The 19,597-nt window shown below is 39.9% G+C and overlaps 1 protein-coding gene across 2 annotated transcripts in view; it reads left to right on the top strand.

Annotated features, from left to right (window-relative positions):
• RASGRP3 (RAS guanyl releasing protein 3) overlaps window positions 1-19,597 on the top strand; it is a 68,007-nt gene that overhangs the window by 35,776 nt on the left and 12,634 nt on the right. The window contains exons 5-13 of one of the 2 annotated variants that reach the window (XM_058668096.1): window positions 1,306-1,376; window positions 1,866-1,997; window positions 3,178-3,325; window positions 4,751-4,924; window positions 5,260-5,376; window positions 7,793-8,068; window positions 15,921-15,998; window positions 16,247-16,363; window positions 19,187-19,302. In XM_058668096.1, the coding sequence (XP_058524079.1) occupies window positions 1,306-1,376; window positions 1,866-1,997; window positions 3,178-3,325; window positions 4,751-4,924; window positions 5,260-5,376; window positions 7,793-8,068; window positions 15,921-15,998; window positions 16,247-16,363; window positions 19,187-19,302 (1,229 nt within the window). The remainder of the gene's footprint in view (window positions 1-1,305; window positions 1,377-1,865; window positions 1,998-3,177; window positions 3,326-4,750; window positions 4,925-5,259; window positions 5,377-7,792; window positions 8,069-15,920; window positions 15,999-16,246; window positions 16,364-19,186; window positions 19,303-19,597) is intronic. The other variant, XM_058668097.1, reaches the window with a different exon arrangement.

Genomic DNA, 19,597 nt, shown 5'->3' with positions numbered 1-19,597 from the left:
AAAAAATTTTAAACATTCGTTTCCGTCGAGGTTTCCCCTCATTCCATGTCTAAAACATCTGGCATATGCAAGAGCCCCAGAACTATTTGTTTAATGGAGGGTGAAAATAGAGCAAAACAAGACAAGCTACACAGCTTGTAATTTAAAGAAATTAAAGGCATTTATAAGGCATTAATCCTAAACATTTAGGAAAGTCTTTAACAGACATGTTTTTCTGGGTATCAATATTAACAATTTTAATTAAGCACTATTGCCAATATATTTCTAATAATATATTTTTAAAGATTTAGTTTTTTTTATTGGAAAGGCAGACATACAGAGAGAAGGAGAGACAGAGAGGAAGATCTTCTATCTGATGGTTCATTCCCCAAGTGGCCGCAATGGCCAGAGCTGAGCTTATCTGAAGCCAGGAGCCCGGAGCTTCTTCTGGGTCTCCCACGCATGTGCAGGGTCCATAGGCTTTGGGCCTTCCTCGACTGCTTTCCCAGGTCACAAGCAGAGAGCTGGATGGGAAGCATAGCCACCAGAATTGGAACCGGTGCCTTTATGGAATCCTGGCACATGCAAGCTCAGGACTTTAGCCACTAGGTTAACATGCTGGGCCCTGTAATTGTATTTGACAACTATGATTAAGTAAGTGTTCACAAAGGTAACACTAATTTTATAAGGCCCTTCTCTAGGCCAAAAATATATGGACAGCTCACTTGATTAACAAATCAGGTTTCAGTTACTCAGTGCTAAAATTATCAAAGCTCTCTTTTCTCCCCCATCTGAGTGTTTTTATAAAATGGGATCCGAAAAGATTCATGAAAAATGGAATGAAAACATAATGCAAGATTTCCACATATGTTTGAAACCACTTCATACAAGTTTAGTATCCTCTATTCAAAATTCTGAGAGCCAGAATTTTTCAAATTTTAGAATTTTAGTAGGGGAAGAAATGTTTATATGTACCTAATGAGATATTCTCAGGGAGTGGCCCAAGTCCAAACATGGAATTCATTTATGTTTCACTTAAACCTTATTTTAAAAGCAGCCTGAAGGTAATTTTATACAATATGTGTAGTGCATCTGGTTTGACTACACTGTTCCAAGGGGTTAGATGTTATTTTTCTCTACCTGTGGTATTTTTACTACTTGTAAGTTACAGATTTTGGAACATTTCCAATTTTTGAATTAAGGATGTTCAGTTGTAACCCATATATCTCCAGTATGGCCCTCCAATTAGGAATTTGTAGAAACTGGAGAAACAGCTGCAAATATCTGCAAAAGAAACAAGGGGCAAGAATATGATTTTTCTTTAACTGGTATACGTATCGCAATGCCAATGGAGAAAGCTGTGATGAATTTCGATTAAAGATCTGCTACTTTATGAGGTAAATACAGATCTAACTTTGTGGGAGTTTCTGGTTCTGGGGTTGTTGACAACTTTCTTTTTCCCAGGAAACAGTGGACTACTCAGATTCCCCCTTTACTACCTTTGTTAAAATTGGCCCTGCTATGCCAAAGAGGCAGGAAGAGAGAAGCATTAAATGACGCTCAGTGTGATTAGAGAATAGAACAGACTCTAAGATGAATTTGCTTTCTTCTCCCTTGTCAGACATTGCCAGCTACTTGTGGTGACTTAGGGAAAGGCTTTCTTCTCAGTTGTGGTTCTAGAAAGATTCATAACAAGGTCCCCAGTGGGAGTAGGGGACCCTGTAAAGAAGGCAGAGACACCATGGGTTGGACTGGGCCTAGGGGATGGTTGATTGGAGTGTGGTTTGTAAATGTATGTTATATGTAGTGTGTAAAATGGTATCATAGTTTCCAGAGAGGTGCATCTTGGAATCTCTAAGCTGTCAACAATATTTTATGGCTTTCAGGTACTGGATTCTGAAGTTTCCGGCAGAGTTCAATTTGGATCTTGGTTTGATTCGTATGACTGAAGAGTTCCGAGATGCAGCTAGTCAACTGGGATACGAAAAACATATTAACCTCATTGACATTTCCAGCATGTGAGAATGGCACAAGTATCTTTCAGCTTTGATGGTTGGGGCAGGGAGTCATGACCCAATCAATATCACTCTAGAATTAAGGTTTACTTCTTTCAGGAAGATTTATTGTAGTACTGCCATACTGGATACAGCTCGTTTTCCCAAGATGCAGTTTCTTTAGTTAAAAAATTGGATGATACATTCCTCCTAGGACAATTATAAACATCCTATAAGCACATAAGACAGCGAGTGAAAGCATTTGGTGTATGTAGGATCAGTTCCTCAGTCTGAGTCCAGTTAATGTCCCTCTGCCCTTGTTATTAGAGTGCAGTCTGCAAGTTAGCAGAAATGGCCTCTTGTGGGATGTCACTAGAAAAGCAGAATCTGGGGCCCCTTCCTCATCCTGCTGAGTTGGAAGCTTTACTTCAACATGGTTCTCAGACAATTCATATATTCATTCAGGTTTGAGAAGCCCTCTGCTATGCTGCTTCCGAGGTTGACATGAGGTTGTGTAACTGTTAACCAGTAGATAGCTGGATTAGTAGAAACATGCTGCTAATTGGATTAGTTTCCTATCCAGTGAACTTTACATGATGATCCTCAGTTACCCTTCTTGAAAATGTATAGTCCTGCGTCTTAGGCATTCAGATGCTGTTCTCCTAGAATATTTCTTTAAGAGTGATTAAAACTGAATAACCGAAGCACCATCAGGGATGCTTGTTCAAAACAGAGATTTTTCAAATTCACTCCTTATAAACCAAAATCTTTGGCAGTGAAGTTCAGTTCTCGCTCTTCATAACAATGTTTTCTAGATAATTTATATGATAGTAAAGTGTGAGAACCACTGTTTTTAGTGGTCTCCATGTATCTTAAATCATCATTTATATGCTGATAAACTCTGAAATTTATATCCCTATCCCTGACCTTTCCTTTGTGGTCCAAATCTTGCTTGGTCAGAGGAAGACCAAGTAAGAGATTCTGGATGAATCAGTGTAAACTCACTCTCTCTGGAAAAACAACTGAAAGTTTATGTTCTATTGGCAATGGGTCAGTGGTTTTCTCTTTAAATACAAAAGACAAGGCATGTATTTTGCACAAGCTCCTGGAAGCAGACCAAGCGTTACAGAGTCAGTAGGTTAATAACTTCCATTGACTGAAATGGGCTTTCAGCATGCTGACCAGACTCACTCTTCTTTTATAGTCCTTCCTACGACTGGATGAGAAGAGTCACTCAGAGGAAAAAAGTCTCCAAGAAGGGAAAAGCCTGTCTGCTATTTGACCATCTGGAGCCCATTGAATTGGCTGAGCATCTCACTTTTCTGGAGCATAAATCTTTTAGAAGGATCTCAGTAAGGAACTTGACGTTGATTTTTCCAAGGATAACAACCACCATTGCCAACTTTTCCAAGAGCCGCATTTTCATTCTCTGAAGTTTTGGCAGCCTCTGTCACTGTGCCCCGTTGGAAACGTGCCCTTAATTCACAGGAACAATCCCTTTTAAGCAAAGATAAATATTATCCTGTCTTTATTTTATGGCTCAGGAGCTATATTTCTGTTGCTGTTTTCAATGTCTCCTTTCATAGGATTAAAGCATGATTTTTAAAAATACTCATTGGAGAGTTAACCATTCAAGGTTTATTTAGCTTCATTGACTTCTCCCAAGTCAACATGTTTTGCTAGTTCTTTCATTTCTGAGGGAAAAGATTTACTTATCTTGGGATTTGTATAAAGACCTAATTATGGGCATAGGCTGAAAACTCTTCAGTAGACTTTCAGCTTGTTTCTTTCCTAGGGACAAAGTTCTTGAATTGAACTTTTCTTTCTTCCTTTTATTGATGAGGTTTTGTTTCTTCTCTGTCTCCCTTTTCTTCCACCTCCAATGGTCTCTTCTTAGCTGCCTGCCTTTAACTATTTGTTATTGTGTTTCCTCTCTGCTATGCTTTCAGCCAGCTGTTTGGCTTTGTCTTACCAACCTCTGGGGAAATTTGTCCTCCTTCTTTCCCAACATGCCGGGAAATGAATTGCATTGTTGTCTCAAAGAAGGCCATCTTGGTTAGAATCATAAATTTCTGAAAGACCGATTTTTAAGTGCTCCTGTTTTGAGAAGATCTCAATAATTTTCCACAAGCAGTCACAGGAGGAGAATCCCTGCCCTGTTTATATGATAGACATCTACTACATGTTTGCTGAGATTGATGCTAACATCTGAGAATGTGTCTGTTTTGCTGAGTTGCGTTACTTCATTGATATTTTTCATTTGTTTTAAATTGAAATACAACAAAATGGTTTCAGATCTCTGTGTTGAAGTTCATTTCTTCGTAATGCACACTATTGTATTTGAAACATGTCTGATTGTCCGAATCACTAGTGTTGTGTTCCCAATGGATATTCTTAGATTCTTTCTCTGAGGAAAATGATCCTTTAGTCTCAGGTGTTCTTGCAAACCCCCATTTTAGTAAATGGGCCTAGTGGAGCCTACAACCCAATCTATTTGGAATTCACTAGAATGCAACTGAGGCATCTCTTCCTGTCTCCCCAACACTATGATGTATAATAATGTATGTCTGTATGTTTGTGTGTAAGAGAAATGTGGTTTGAAATATTACAAATGAACATATTAAAGGTACTTACATATTCAAGCTTGTAGAATGCTATTATTAACATGAAATGAAGGATGCTGTTGTGTTGTTATAGAATAATCTCTCCTCTTCTGTGCAACAGTAATTTAGAAAAAGCATTATTGTAACCATAATTTCTCAATTTTCCTTCATTAGTTCACCGATTACCAAAGCTATGTTATCCATGGCTGCCTGGAGAATAACCCAACCTTGGAGAGATCTATTGCTTTGTTTAATGGAATCTCAAAGTGGGTCCAGTTGATGGTTCTCAGTAAGCCAACCCCACAGCAAAGGGCAGATGTGATCACAAAGTTTATCAATGTTGCAAAGGTATGTCTGGTCATCAGACTATCATTCTTAGAGTCTGCATGCTCACTCATGCTATTGAGGAAAGTTGGTGTTTACAAGATAAGATCACTGTCATTGTTCAATTAAACTATATACAGAAATCTGACAAAAAATAATTTTCTCATGTAAGAAGCTACTCTAAAAAAGTCATGCTTAGAAGGATTCAATGTATGATTGACGTATCTTAATGGATTCTGTTTGTACCTTTTTATTGATATTGCTTTTCCTAACTATTTTTCTTAAAATTATGTGTGTTAAAAAAGTTTGAAATAGTTAAAAAAAAATCCTTAAAAGTATGGATAACATTTTTATTGCAGAAGCTCCTTCAACTCAAAAATTTTAATACCCTGATGGCAGTGGTGGGAGGCCTCAGCCATAGCTCCATTTCACGTCTCAAGGAGACCCATTCTCACCTTTCTTCAGAAGTTACAAAGGTATGGTTCCTTTCATTTCATTTGAAATTGTGTAGGTTCAGTATTCTTACAAATCTTACTCCCAGTGAGAAAGCTTTTCTCTTCAACCAGGGGTGCATTGCACATGAGGCTCAAACCAGGAGGGGAGAATAACTACCAGCTGAGTCTAACTACAAGTACAGGTCAGAGGTAAAAGTACGTGCATGAATAAAAATGCTTTCATAGAGCCAAACTTTTGGTCCCATCGCAGGGTACCTAGGTTTGATCCCAGCTCCAGCTCTTGACTCCAGCTTAGGTTCCTGCCACCCATGTGAAAGACCTGGAATGAGTTTCCAGCACCTAGATTGTCCCTGTCCACTGTGGGCATTTTGGTGATAAGTTGGCAGATGAGAGTGTTTTCTCTCTTTGCTCCACTTCTCAAAAGAAATGCTTTGACATATTATTAACACACTGTGATTATAAATATTTACAAATATTTATTAGTTGCTTACCATATGATAGGCATTGATTCACACACAGAGTGCAAGGTAAATAAGATAGCTATAGTTCCTCTCTTACCCTCCTGAAGTAAAGTCATTGACTGCTATACTACTAATATCACTGTGTTCAGAACAGTGGAAAGGAAGATACAGGCCTTGTATAGAAATCCTCAGGCATAGCTGACATGTGAGAAACAAAAATAAGTATTTTTTTTAAAAAACTGGTTATCATCTCCAAATATGAGCTCTTTTGCTGTATTTATTCCCAGGCCATATGAATAATTTCATCCCTATTGAGCAAAAAGGAGCATTTCATCTTAATTAAAACATTACTTTATCAAAGTTCACTATATGAATAGGACTCCATTGGCTGTAAATCATAAAACAACAAAAAAAGCCATTTTCTATGTTGATTAAACAACAGGAAATGTATCTCCTCAAACATACTTGGAAATCCGGCTGTGGTCTGATCTGAGCCTTGGCTCAGGTGCTCTCAACTCCTCAGAGTATCAGTGTTATTTTGGTTGGTTGGTTTTAGTTAGACCGGCCTCTTGATTGCACTATCTGCAGCAACAGGAAAATTCTGCTTCTTTATTTGTAGAAGATAGCAATAGAGAAGACTCCTTACTGAAACCGTGCAATGTGGAATTAAAGACTATCTTTTTGGACAGTTGGGCCAGCTTAGGTAACATATCCACACTGGACCAATCACAGTGTTCAGAGGAATACAATATACAATGATTAGCTTACTTTTGTGTTATCAAACCAATCTTAAACTAAATGGTTGTAATGACTGTGATGGCAAATCAGACTGTCTTCTTGATTCTGGGGTTGGAAACAGCTGTCTGGGTCACACGGCTGCTTTCAGAAAGAGTAGTGTGACCAGACATGGGATCTATTGTGAAGGTCTGACTCCTGCCTCGCAACTAACCATGACTTGTGCATGTAAATAAGAGAAAGAAAGCTGCAGAAATGCGACTGACCTCAGACTGCACTAATTGTAAGGAGCACTGGGACTTACGTGTTTTCTCTTAGCTTTGTACTAAATTTCAAGTAAAACACACACACACACACACACACACACACATTTTATTTGATAAGGAGAGAGACAAACACAGGGAGAAAGCCCCCATCTTCTGTTTCACTTCCTGAATACTGTCAACAGATCCCCCAGATGGAGCTTGGAGTTAGGAATGCAATCCAGGTCTCCCACATGACTGATATCAGTTGAACCATCATTGCTGCTTCCCAGGGTTTGTCAAAACAGGGAGCTGGAGTCAGGAGTAATGCCAGGTGTGGGACACTTGTATCTTAATTGATGGTTTAGCTGTTAGGCCAAACACCACACCCTAAACACAAAATAAGACAAAACAAAAGCTTAACTTTGGGAAGAACAAGAAAGAAAAAACACGCTGATAGTGGTTTTGAATCATCATGATATCTTTGTAAATTATTATTTGAACTCTTTTTTTAACAGGAAAAGGAAATGAGAAAGCTCCAAAAAGTTATTTCTAGTTACTGTGGAGCCCAAACCCACAGCTATCTTGCACCTCAGTGTCCCAAATTAACCTCTGAGTTATATCTGAAGTGTAACTTTCTTGGATCAACTAGGAAATTTCACTATGATACATGCTTTGATTTGTACATTGTCCTTATTCATGAAGCACAAGATGTTTAAGTACACATAATGCCTTTTAACATCCCAGCATCTCTTATAGGTGGGCTAAGGTGCACACTATTTCCATTTTGTAGCAGATTGGAGCAGGCTATTGGACTCATAGCCAGGCCTAATACATTTTTCTAACTTATTTCCCCTGGTTACTATTTCCTCCCATCAATGTTGGTGAAATTGATACTTCTCTTGGTAGCTGAGGAATTTCCTAGCCACACGTTGCAAGACCTGGGAGCGGTCAGAAGGGAAAGCTGTTTGAAACGTCTACTTTTCCATCTGTTCTCAGAACTGGAATGAAATGACAGAGTTGGTCTCCTCCAATGGTAATTACTGCAATTACCGCAAGGCCTTTGCTGACTGTGATGGCTTCAAAATCCCCATCCTTGGAGTACACTTGAAAGATTTGATAGCCGTCCATGTCATTTTCCCAGACTGGATGGAGGAGAACAAAGTGAACATTGTGAAAATGCACCAGCTGTCCGTTACCCTGAGTGAACTGGTGTCCTTGCAGAATGCCTCTCACCATTTGGAACCCAACATGGATTTGATCAACCTGCTTACGGTGAGTTTCAAGGGGCCACATTTGTATCACATAATCTTTCTGCACCTCACTTTCCAGAGGGATATATGAAGATGTGTAGCAGCAATTTGCTTTGGGGGAAAACTGATTTCAGAATCAGTAGGTGAGAAGAAATTTCAAATGAGGGAAAATAAACCCAAGCCATAACAAGAATGATGGGGGACTGTAACCCCAGGGGAAAAAAATAACAAAACCCTTTTCCTTTGTTAAGAGGGGTCTAGCCTTGCCTATAGAGCTCCCGCTTTTGGAATTCTCAGAGAGGTACTTCCAGACTCATTCTTGTCCTTCCCTCCCCTTCATCATGCATGTTTAACTAATTGCCTCATTCTCTAAAATCCTGAAGCGTATCTTCTCCTTCTCCTCACTGCATTTAGTTGGGGTATTCAGTATTTCTAGGATCTCCCCAGTAACCATCTCCTTGTTGTACCACCAGCAGCTCTCATTCTCATTTGGGGCTCTTCAAGACTCAATTCCTGGTCGCACTTGTGTGCCCTCACCCTCCTGCCATACCAGACTTTGGTGAATATGGGACTTCTTATACTTCTTACGATGAAATGCTACCCTCAGTTGTCTGGGCTTTGCACAGGCTTGGAAAAATCCTTTCACCACCTTTCCATGTGGCTAGTTCACATTTAGAAACCTCGATCTTTCTGGAACATTCTCTGTCCCCCTCTGCAACAGTAACACATTGTCATATGTGTTGTCCTTACATTTCATACTTTGTATTAGATATTGTTTCCATTTATGTGCCTTGTACATCACATTCTTAGCACTTCTCATGGTGTCCAGCATAATTAGGAATGCAATAAATAAAGATCATGTCATATTTTGGAGTGATAGGAGTCAGTAGAAGCAATTTACCTTCCACTCACATTTTTGGGCATTTGTAGCAGACATGGCTAGCTGATATGTAGGTCCCAGAACTTTAGATACAACAGATGTTTAGGAAAACATTTTTCATTGGTTGCTTCTTTGTGGGTAAACGTGTAGCTGACTTCTCTCATCCTTGCTTCAATAAATAAGGTCATGGCTTCCTTGTTTGGCTATATAACCCCGTAGCAACTAAAGCCTGGCTACAACACTGGATTGACTAGTTTCCTTTTATGGGCATGGAAAAAATGAAGCCTATAACTCATCATAAGCTCTGACAGCCTAAATCATCCAGGACTGCTTCGCTGGAAAAGAAGCTGGTTCCTAGACCTTCTAAAAAACTGTTCCTAGAGCACATAATTGCTTACCAAAGGATAGACCGCTAGGTGTGAGTGATACTGCTAGCAGCATGGGAGGTGTAAAGCAGAAACTGCCAACACAGAGAAATGCAGATCTCTAGCAGCTGAGTCAGTGTGACAGATAGAAAACGCACACATTCTTTACTGAGGAGAGAAACTCATAATAATCCAAGCAGCTGCATTTTTTAAGCATTTGCCATGTAAATTTGTTTCCATGAGCAAGTGAGCAGAGTTGCAGCCCTCATCATAATGCAAACCCACAGACACAGGTGATGTCTGCAGACCGTCCTCAATGTGTAACCCATGTTTCCAGTGCCTGTGTCTAGACTGTATCTGCAATGTCAAGCAGAACTTCCCAGAACACATGCCGACAACACGGTCAAGTTTTCATGCAGAAACAAGATGATAATTGGGTAGAGAAATACAGATAGCAAAATAATATAAATCAGAGAGGAATCTATTGGAGGATTTTGAAAGTCATGCCAGTTCCATAAATGCATAAATGGAACGTTAGAGCTGAAAAATCACTCATTTTTGCTGGAGAGAAAAGATACTCTCTCTCTTGCTCATTCTTGTTCTGTTAGCTCATCTTAGAGATATTGAAAAAAATTTTTTTAGAAGTCACAAATCTCCCAAATCTTAGATGCAAGATCTTGTTAGAGCCCTTCCCTGGCAGTTACTTAATTTCATCTCCCTGCTAACTAGCCCTGATTTTGGCTTTTTCATAAGGGCTTTGTTCTCACTCATAAGGCTCTCTTCCCAGGTCTGAGTCAGTGATTCCAGAGATGAGTAGTAGTGGGGTCCTGAGCATAAGGAACCAAATGTCAACTTAATTCTAAGAAATGTGCTGGCTGAGTGGCTCCTTAGGACAGTATAGTCCTGTGTTCGGTGGTTAAGCATCAAGCAAATTTCTGCTTAAACCAAGTTCTTTTTGGTCCTCCAAAACAACCAGTGAGAAAGGTCAAAGCACAGAAATTCACCTCCCTTCCTCCTGACCCCTAGGGAGTTAATCTCCTCAATATGAGAACTGTGGTGATAGCTCTTATGTGTCAGTTTGGAGCCCAGTAGCTGTTCTGGGAAGTGCATGCATGGTTGAGTCACAACTGCATGATTGACTGCAGCTGCCCAGGTGCATGCAAGTGTGTCCACACCATGGTGTTAGAAGGGCCTTTCATTGTGCTCAAAGACTCCAAGTGGTTTTTACTTGTCTTGATTATTTTCATCTAAATATGACAACCCAGAGAGCAATGTAACCAATATATGATTCAATATACGATTGAAAGATGTGAAGTATAGAAGATGAGAGCTCTTTTAAGTTATTTGATACTTATTGTGTATAGTAAGCCACAGAACAATGTTTCTACCTTCTATAGTAATGAATGCCAGTTTTCGTAACATTTTTCACATACAGTTTCTTAGTAAATTCACACAAATAGCACCCAGTGATGTGACCTGGGCAAGGGAGTGAGTGTTACATTATCCCAGCACTTTCCTTTGGTATAACAGAAGAAGCTGAGGGTTTTAGAGGACAAAAGGTTTGCAGATGGCAGACATGTGTAACTGAGCCCAAGGTGTTCTCTTTCTTGGAGGGTTTGCTTCAGATGGACCTTGGCTGTCTAATGTGATTGACATATAATTTACTTACTTCACATCTATAAAAATTAAGTATCTGTATATCCCTCCCTCTTCATGCAGAATGATGGAGTTTACTACAAGAGGAAATGTATGAGAGCAAGGACTGGGCCTGTTATTCTTTTCATTGATCCTTGGTGCACTGAACAGCCCTGAGCATGTGAAAGCAGGAGGACTATTCCACCAAACTGCTGGGGACATTGTTCCTCTGGTGGGGAGATCCAGGGAAAGTGTTCCCACTGAGATTCCAGTTTAGATAACTAGGAGTTTAAGAGTTCATGCTGTGTTTCAGGATATATGAAACAGTCTGATTCTTTTCATAGTATTTTTAGCCTTATCGGTTACTTTTACCATTCTGAGTACATGCAAATAACTGGAAAGTCCCTGTATTTTTTACAGTCTCATTTTCAAAAAAAAAAAAAAAAAAACAGAACAGTTAAAGATTGGTGAGTGGAGGTAGTTTGATGACCAAGTATGCAAGTGTGCTTTGTTTTGTAATAAATACTCAAGCCAACGTCAAGATTAGCCTGAAAATTAAATCTGCAACAGTCTTTGCTGAGGAGATAGGCTGGTAAATGCAATGTCCTGAGTCAGTGGGTGGGAATATTTGTCAGAAACAACCATACTCAAAATACATTAGGCAAGTGCACATATTCTTGAGATGCCATTGGTGAGCTGCTCATGTTCAATAAGGATGTGTAGGAAATAGGACAGATTCTTCTTTGGGCAGACTCTATGCCAAGAGGAGATCCAAGAGAGGAGTGGGATAATGGTTTGGCAGAGATTGAAGTGGTGACCAAAAGGGCAGCTTTATATTCACAGGTAGACAGAGTGGCATTTGAGTGAATACCAAACTCCACCCCTGTGGCTTTCTAAACAAACCCCACGAGGCACATATCAGCTCATTTAATCTTCACCACAGTGCTGAGAGGGAGCTATAGCAATGATTCCCATTTTCTAGATTAGGGGACCAAGACTCAAGAAGATTACTTACTTGCCCTGGTCTGTACTATTAGTGAAGTTGAAAACAGACTTTTGGAGAAGATCCAGTCATTTCCATTAGTGGGTCAGTTATCTGTCCATCTGACACAGGGCCATAACCAAGGCTGTTCTGTGTCTTATTCAAGAGCATCTCCCCAATTTAGCATGTGGCTGACTTGGCATTCTGGCTGGTATTCTGGTACTGCTGTCGTTTCAGTTCCAGCCAATGCTGGTGCCATTCCCCACACGATGTGGAGCCTGAGTCAGAAGGAAAGCTCATGTTTACCAAGTCCAGGTTACCTCCTGATAACAAGGACTTCAGCATGAAGAAGTCATTTGATTTTTTTTCTCTTTATTAGTAGAACCTTACAATGCAAGGCTGCCATCTGGGAATGGGGGATACAGGGAGGAAAGACAGATGTGGTGTTGTTTTTATGAGACTTGGATCCCAGCAGAAGGGTCTGCTGGAGAATGGACAGAACAGTGGGCAGCTGCCCCAGCATAAGCGTTTTTAATTGCTAATTACCATTGTTTAAAAATTGGAATATTCGATATAAACTCCACTTTCAGATCTGCAATTTCAGTCTAGAGTCAGGCTGAGAATGTTTATTGTAGCTGAGGAGTGGCTATCCTCTTCTCTCAGTCCCCAGCACTCTTCCTGTTGCCCATTGGTGCACAGATCCCATGCCAGATCCCATTTATCATCATAACTTTTTCTCATGGCAAGCCAAAAAGGTAAGGTGCTCAAGCTAATGACATAAACAAAGCCTTTTTTTGTGAAATAAAATATGTCTACCAATATACCTGTCTGGCACATCCCACTTCTTAAAATTTCTTTTTATTTATGTAAGAGATGTGGAGTAGAGAGGACCCACAGATTTACTCCCCAAATACCCACAACAGGCAGGGCAGAGCCAGGCTGAAGCCAAGAGCCAGGAACTCCATCCATACCTGTCTCGTGGGTGGCAGGAACCCAACTACTTGAGCCATCCTGTGCTGCCTCCCAGAGTGTGCATTAGCAGGAAGCTGAAATCAACAGCTGGGATTCAGGCAGCCTAACATGGTTTATCCATGCATTGTCTTCACTGCTGCATCAAATGCCCAACCCCTGAATTTCCTTATGCTTGAAGAGATGAAAGAGTAGAAAGTATATTTTTGTTGTTACTACTATATTCCAGGCTTAAAAATAAAGTTCCTTATAGAAAACTCAGGATTTGTTTTGCCCTACGCTAATTCTTTCATCTGGGATTATTTTGAAATTTTGAAGCTCCTCTTACCCTATAGTCTGAATGTGATTTGGCTCCCCAGCTCATGCAGATCTTTAAAGCTACAATCAGGAGCTAGAATCCCAACTTCTTGATATGAGACCAACATCCTTCATTTTTAAAGGTTTATTTTATTAGAAAGGCAGAGTTACAAAAAGAAGAAGGAGGGGGAGAGAGAGAACCATTCATTTGCTGCTGTATTCCCCAAATGGCAACTACTACAGTTGGGGCTGGGCCAGGCCAGGAGCAAAGAGCTTCATCCAGGTCTCTCATGTGTATACAGGTGCCCAAGTACTTAGGCTATGTTCTCCTACTTGTCTCAGTCACATTAACAGAGAGCTGGATTGTAAGTAGAGCAGCTGGGACTTGAACTGGTGCCCCCATGGGATGCTGATGCTGCAGCAGGGGCTTAATCCCATATACTGTTGTGCCAGTCCTGAGACCAGCATCTTAGTTTTGGGTTACATCCTTAACACCTTCATTCTTTTATATAATGAACTGGCTTTAAAGGGTTTTGTTTGTGACAGGTGGACACAGAGCCTCTGGAGGTACCAGTGATTATTGTTTAGGAGAAAGTGGGTACAATGTCCATTTCAGCATCTGAAAGGATGCTTTAGCAATTTTATAATCAAGTCAATTTTATTTTGTTTAGGAAGAAAAAGCTTTATTGCTGGTGTTGTGGCATAGCAAGTTAAACTTCTGCCTTCTGATATCAGCACCCCATATGGGCACTAGTTTGTGTTCCAGCTGTTCCACTTCTGAGCAGATCCCTGCTATAGGTCCAGAAAAAGCACCAGAGGGTAATTTACTTGGAGCTTGGCTACACACATGGGAGAGCCTGCTGAAGCTCCTGTCTTTAGCCTGGTTCAGCCCTGGTTATTGCAGATACTTGGGGAATGAGCCAGTGGATACAAGATCTTTTTTCTGTCTCTTCTCCACTCTATAACTGTCAGATATTAAAAAAAAGTTCAAAAGATGTTTAGTAGCTACAAGAATAGTGACTTGGATGACTCCTGCCACATGAAAGTATTTGTTGATTGATGGATATTTGTTGAATGAATATATTAAATTTTAGTATTCCAATTTTTTTTTCTAAATGAGGTGGAACAGAAAAGATAGCGAATGAAGAACATACCTTTCCTCTGAATTTTCTCTTGCTTCTGCCTCCTTTTTCTTTCCTGTCACTCCAGATCTTTACACATTAAGACTGTGTCTTCAGACAAAATATGGTGGGGGAATTTTTTTTTTCATGCCTGAAAAAAATCAAAGAAAAAACTCAATACCTGGTTATCTTTGTTGCTGATGAAATGTTGTGATTCAGCAGGTGTCTTCTCATTGAGGACTTAGGTGGGATTTGTCTAGGCTTGTCTTCAACTTTGAAACTAATTAGAATGATTGGGAACAGGCATTTTAAGGCTTTACAAATTTTATTTATGCTTTTACATTTTAGTAATCTCTTTGTCGTAAGCTTCAGCTCACAAAAGGCTCTGTAAATTTGTCCTGACCTTTTTAGTCACCATTGGCCTCTATTCATCATCATCATCACCATAACATTAACAATTGTAATAATAACACCCATACCACTGAAGAGCATTTCATAAGATTTGGCTACATATCATATCTTGTGTGATGCTGTTTATACGCATTATTTCATTCGATTTCCATCAAAATCCAAATCAGTAGGGACTGTATGTTTATTCCCATTTTATAGATGGAGCATTCTGAACGTCAGGCAAGAATTAGCTTGCTCAAGGTTACAGAGCTTGTCAGTGTTTGAACCGAGGCCTGCCAAACTCCAGTACCTCTAGTCTTATGCTTTATTCTGCCAGCTCCCCGAAGGATTCTGGTGGCATTTAGCATGCGGCATCTTACTTCCTACTTAGTATGTACTACCCTTGATTGATGGGAATTTGTGCTCTGAGTTGAATTGATCTGTTTGTGCTCTGAGTTTATATTATCCTTCTTTCCATCCTGACAACAAAATTATTCTTTAGTTTACACTTTTGGATGTTCAAAGGGTGAGATTCAGAAGGGCCCATGAATTTGGCCAGCAAATGGTGGCACCCATGACAGGAAGGCATGTGAAAGGGTTTATGTCACCATACAAGGTTCTCTAGTCCCACCTCCCTCAAAGGCTTCAGGACCTCCTGCTCATCTCTCAGAGAGTCTCCAGTTCCCCACAGAGGCACCCTGGGGACCGAACTTGCAAGACACTGAAGCATTTACACAAACTAGCAGATCCTATTTATTCAAATAAAATTTCAGGCCCTTGACAGCAGGGGAAGCTATTTTATGTCATTTTGTACCACTATAATTTACTTAGTTTACTGCTCTAAAATAACAGGGCTCTAGTTAATTGCTTGTTTGTTACCACAGTCTTTACATGAGATCTTTAAGGCAATATCTGTGATCGTATTTTGTGTTTCTGATCTGTGAGCATCAAGTCTCCCCCATCTCTAGCTCAGGTCTTAGCACTAAGAACCAATCAATTATCATTGCTGATAAATTACGTCAGAAATTTTTTGATACTGACATCCATAGCAGAATTAAATTTTCTTTTTGCAAATGTCATTTATCAACTTTGCATGCCCTTTTTTTTTATTGTTCTGCATTGATTCAGATTACTATGTGTTGAACTTAAACATTTAATTTGGAAGATGTTTCAACACTGTAAATGAAAAGAATATCATCCACAGTAACTGTTCATCCCTTTTAATTTTGCTTCAGCTCTCTCTGGACCTCTATCACACAGAAGATGATATTTATAAACTCTCACTGATGCTGGAGCCTAGAAATTCAAAATCGGTAGGTAATCAGCTCTGCTAAAACAAAGGAATTAAGGCTATTGCTAAACAAAAAATACTATGTAAAAACATGTGGAATTCTCCATTCGATAGAATTAACAAAAGATGCTTGTTGTATAACGACATAGTTTCATATATGTAAGTTTCTGTGATCTGATTAATATATAAAACCTGTCTCTTCTCAGTGTTTCTAGTTCTAGTTGCCCAAAATTCCAGTTAAAGTTGAAAAATATGTATGTGTTCTATCAGCAGCCTACCTCCCCGACTACACCCAACAAGCCTGTGGTACCCCTGGAGTGGGCATCAGGGGTGATGCCAAAGCCAGACCCCACAATCATCAACAAGCACATAAGGAAATTAGTTGAGGTAAGTAGTTGAGGGAGAATAACAGAGAACACCTGAACAGCCCTTTCTCTTTCCAGAATATTCTGATTGCCCAAGGAATCTGATGGCTCATGAAAGTAGCCCTATGTTATTTTAAGAGCAATTTAGCTGACACTTACCTGCCATTGGCCTCTGGATCAAGAGAAATCTTCCAGAAAGGCCCTCTTTCTCCTTCTTGTCAGTCTGCTGTCCTGAGCCCTAATATTTTCAGCTATTTTCAATTCTTCTTCCTATATGTTTGACATTTCTACTGTTGCCACTAGCTTTTGGGACTGTTTGGGTTTTAGGATCACTCATGAAAGGTCCACATGGATCACAATGAAATACCAGGTAAGTTGGTTATTCAAGGGGAAGAAAAAGCCCTGTGGGCTGTGGTTTCCCGAGCTCCCTATTGCTGGTTTAGTGAAATAGCAGCATGCTGCCACTCAGAGCCTAAAAAGCTCTGAATGTAGAAACAAAGTCCCGTGAGGAAGAATGGAAGTGCCCACCTGGGGAAATCGAAACATCACAGGCACTGGAAACTGGGGTCCCTCGTAAAGGACTGCTACTTTCATGAATTAGTACCTTGTCTGGTGCATTAGGATTAGACATCTAAAGTACGGACTTTTTTTTTTTAATGCTATGAAAGAATTTTAAGGAAAAAAAAAAACATTCTACATTGTGGATAATTTGGGCAACTGTGAGACTTCCTGTCTCCACACAGGAAGGAAACAAGAAAGGGAGGATGGGAGAGGATGTCTGCTGAGGGAGGCTGCTGAGAAGGTGATAAAGTCGCTCGAGACCATTTGGTGATTGGCTAAGAACAGATCAGGGACAGTGGGAAAAGGACCCAGAGGCCTCAGGGCCCACAGGGACTGAGTGGTCGTCAATAAGGTCAGAAACCAGGAATTGGAAATCAGGGTGACTTCCTCCTCACTCTTTTTCCTGTGATCTGATGGGAATCTGAGTGTATTTCTGCCTGTCTCTTCCCTAATCCCCATCTTACTTTGCCTCTTCTTCCTTTCTCTCCAGTTCTTTTTTCACTGGGGAAGGCTGGCCCAGTTTGGAAAAATCACTACCATTGGTTAAAGCAGAAGGAAGACTGGGCTTTATTGTGGATTTTTATGCTAAATTCTGTTCCACAAAATATCAATCAGGATGTTAGACTATAAATAGAAGTAATTAAGGGGCCAGCCCATGGTACAGAAGGCTAATCATTCATGAGTTGTACCCGCATCCCATAGGGCTGCTGGTTCGTGTCCTGGCTGCTCCACTTCCCAACTAGCTCCTGCTTATGAGCTTGGGCCCCTGCACCCATGTGGGAGACCTGGAGGACCCTTCTGGTTCCTGGCTTCGGATCAGCTTAATTCCAACTATTGTGGCCATTTGGAGAGTGAGGCAGCAGCTGGAAGATCTCACATTCTGTCTCTCCTCTCTGTAACTTTATCTTTCAAATAAAAATTTTAAAGATCTTTAGAAAAAAATTACAAGATGCTATATCAATAAAATATAAAGTTTAAATATACATATAAATAAGGGTGTTAGACTATAAATCACAAGTACTTCAAAATAGTTAACTTTTAAGCAGTTTGGAACTTACAAAAGAATATAATGTTTTGTATTTTTGTAATCTACAAAATATACTAGCAATGGATGCTAAGCACTCATTTTAGTTATATTTTATTTCATTTATTTAAATACCTTGGTAGGTAGAATAGACAGAAACTATTTAGAAAGGTTAGGGCTGGCATAGTAGCTGAACTGGCTAATCTATCACCTTCGAATATCGATATCCCATATGGCTACTGGTTCAGGTCCTGGCTGCTCTGCTTCCCATCCAGCTCCCTGCTTATGACTGGGAAAAGCAGTGGAGGATGACCTAGGAACTTGGGACCCTGCACCCATATGGGAAACTTGGGGAAGGCACCTGGCTCCCGGCTTTGGATCTGCTCAGCTCTGGCTGTTGTGGTCATTTAGGGGTGAGAACTAACAGATGGAAGCTCTTTCTCTCTGTATCTCTCCTATCTGTGAACCTGCCATTCCAACAAACATAAATAAATCTTTTTACAAAGGACACTAGAAAGGGTAAAGATTAATTATGGCTTGAATCCAAGTTAATATAAATTTGCTTGCAGATAGAACTTATAAACATTTTTGGAAACCTAACTTAGGAGCAGTCATTTACTGCAGTGGTTAAGCCATCTCTGTGATACCACATCGGATTCCGGAGAGCCTCTGAGTCCCAGATTCACCCTCCATTCCGGCTTCATATGCACGTGCACCGAAGGAGGTAGCAGGCAATGGCTAAGTTCTTGGGTTCCTCTCACGCACACGAGAGACCCAAACTGAATTTCTGAATTTCTGGTGTTGGGCTGGCACAGTACCAGCTGTTATGAGCACTGGAGGAATAAATCAGTAGACAGAAGTAAATTTTATCTTCTTAAATTTGAGAGAGAGAGGAAGAGAGTTTGATTGGAATTGAATTAAGTGTATACTTTCATTCTGAGATAATTTGATATCCTGAGACTTCATTTTTTCCTATCATGGTACTAGAATTTGTAAATCCACTAAGCCTAACTCTCACTTGACTTAGAGTCTCAATTATCTCTTGCTTTCCCAGCAAATCTTTCTTAATCTTAACCTATGCCCCCCATCATACATTGATCTTATTATACTGTAAAGGTCTCTTGATTTTGTTACCACCCACTAGGTTTTAAGCTTTTGCACAGAAGCGATAATGTGCTACTTTTCACTGCTTTCACAAGAACAAGTTCAGAACCTGATTCATAAATGCTCATTCAGTATGTACTTGTTTTTTGTTTACAGTCTGTATTTAGAAACTACGACCATGACCATGATGGGTACATCTCCCAAGAGGACTTTGAAAGTATAGCAGCCAATTTTCCCTTTTTGGATTCCTTCTGTGTGCTGGATAAAGATCAGTAAGTTTTAATTTTGTTACACTTTTTCACAGCCTTCCTAAGGCAGAAAATTATCAGAGGAGGGCATGGAAACCTGTAACAACTTCAACCCTAGACAAGTCTTATTTTTCACTGATTTTTTTTCCCCTTGTCATCCGTGAACATAATCAGTTGGATGGATTAGTGTTCAACACAAGTGCCCATTTGCAAATTAGTATAACTCCATATTTCTTAGATTCCTTGTAATGTTTAGCTGTCAAAGTCAAGAAACCTCCATCAAAAGAGGATAAAAGAGAAATATGGCTAGATACTGCCT

This window comes from Ochotona princeps, chromosome 8 (genome assembly GCF_030435755.1).
Source record: "Ochotona princeps isolate mOchPri1 chromosome 8, mOchPri1.hap1, whole genome shotgun sequence".
Taxonomy (NCBI): Eukaryota; Metazoa; Chordata; class Mammalia; order Lagomorpha; family Ochotonidae; genus Ochotona; species Ochotona princeps.
The sequence above is the reverse complement of the archived record's forward strand: the minus strand, read 5'-3'. Positions and strand labels throughout refer to the sequence as shown.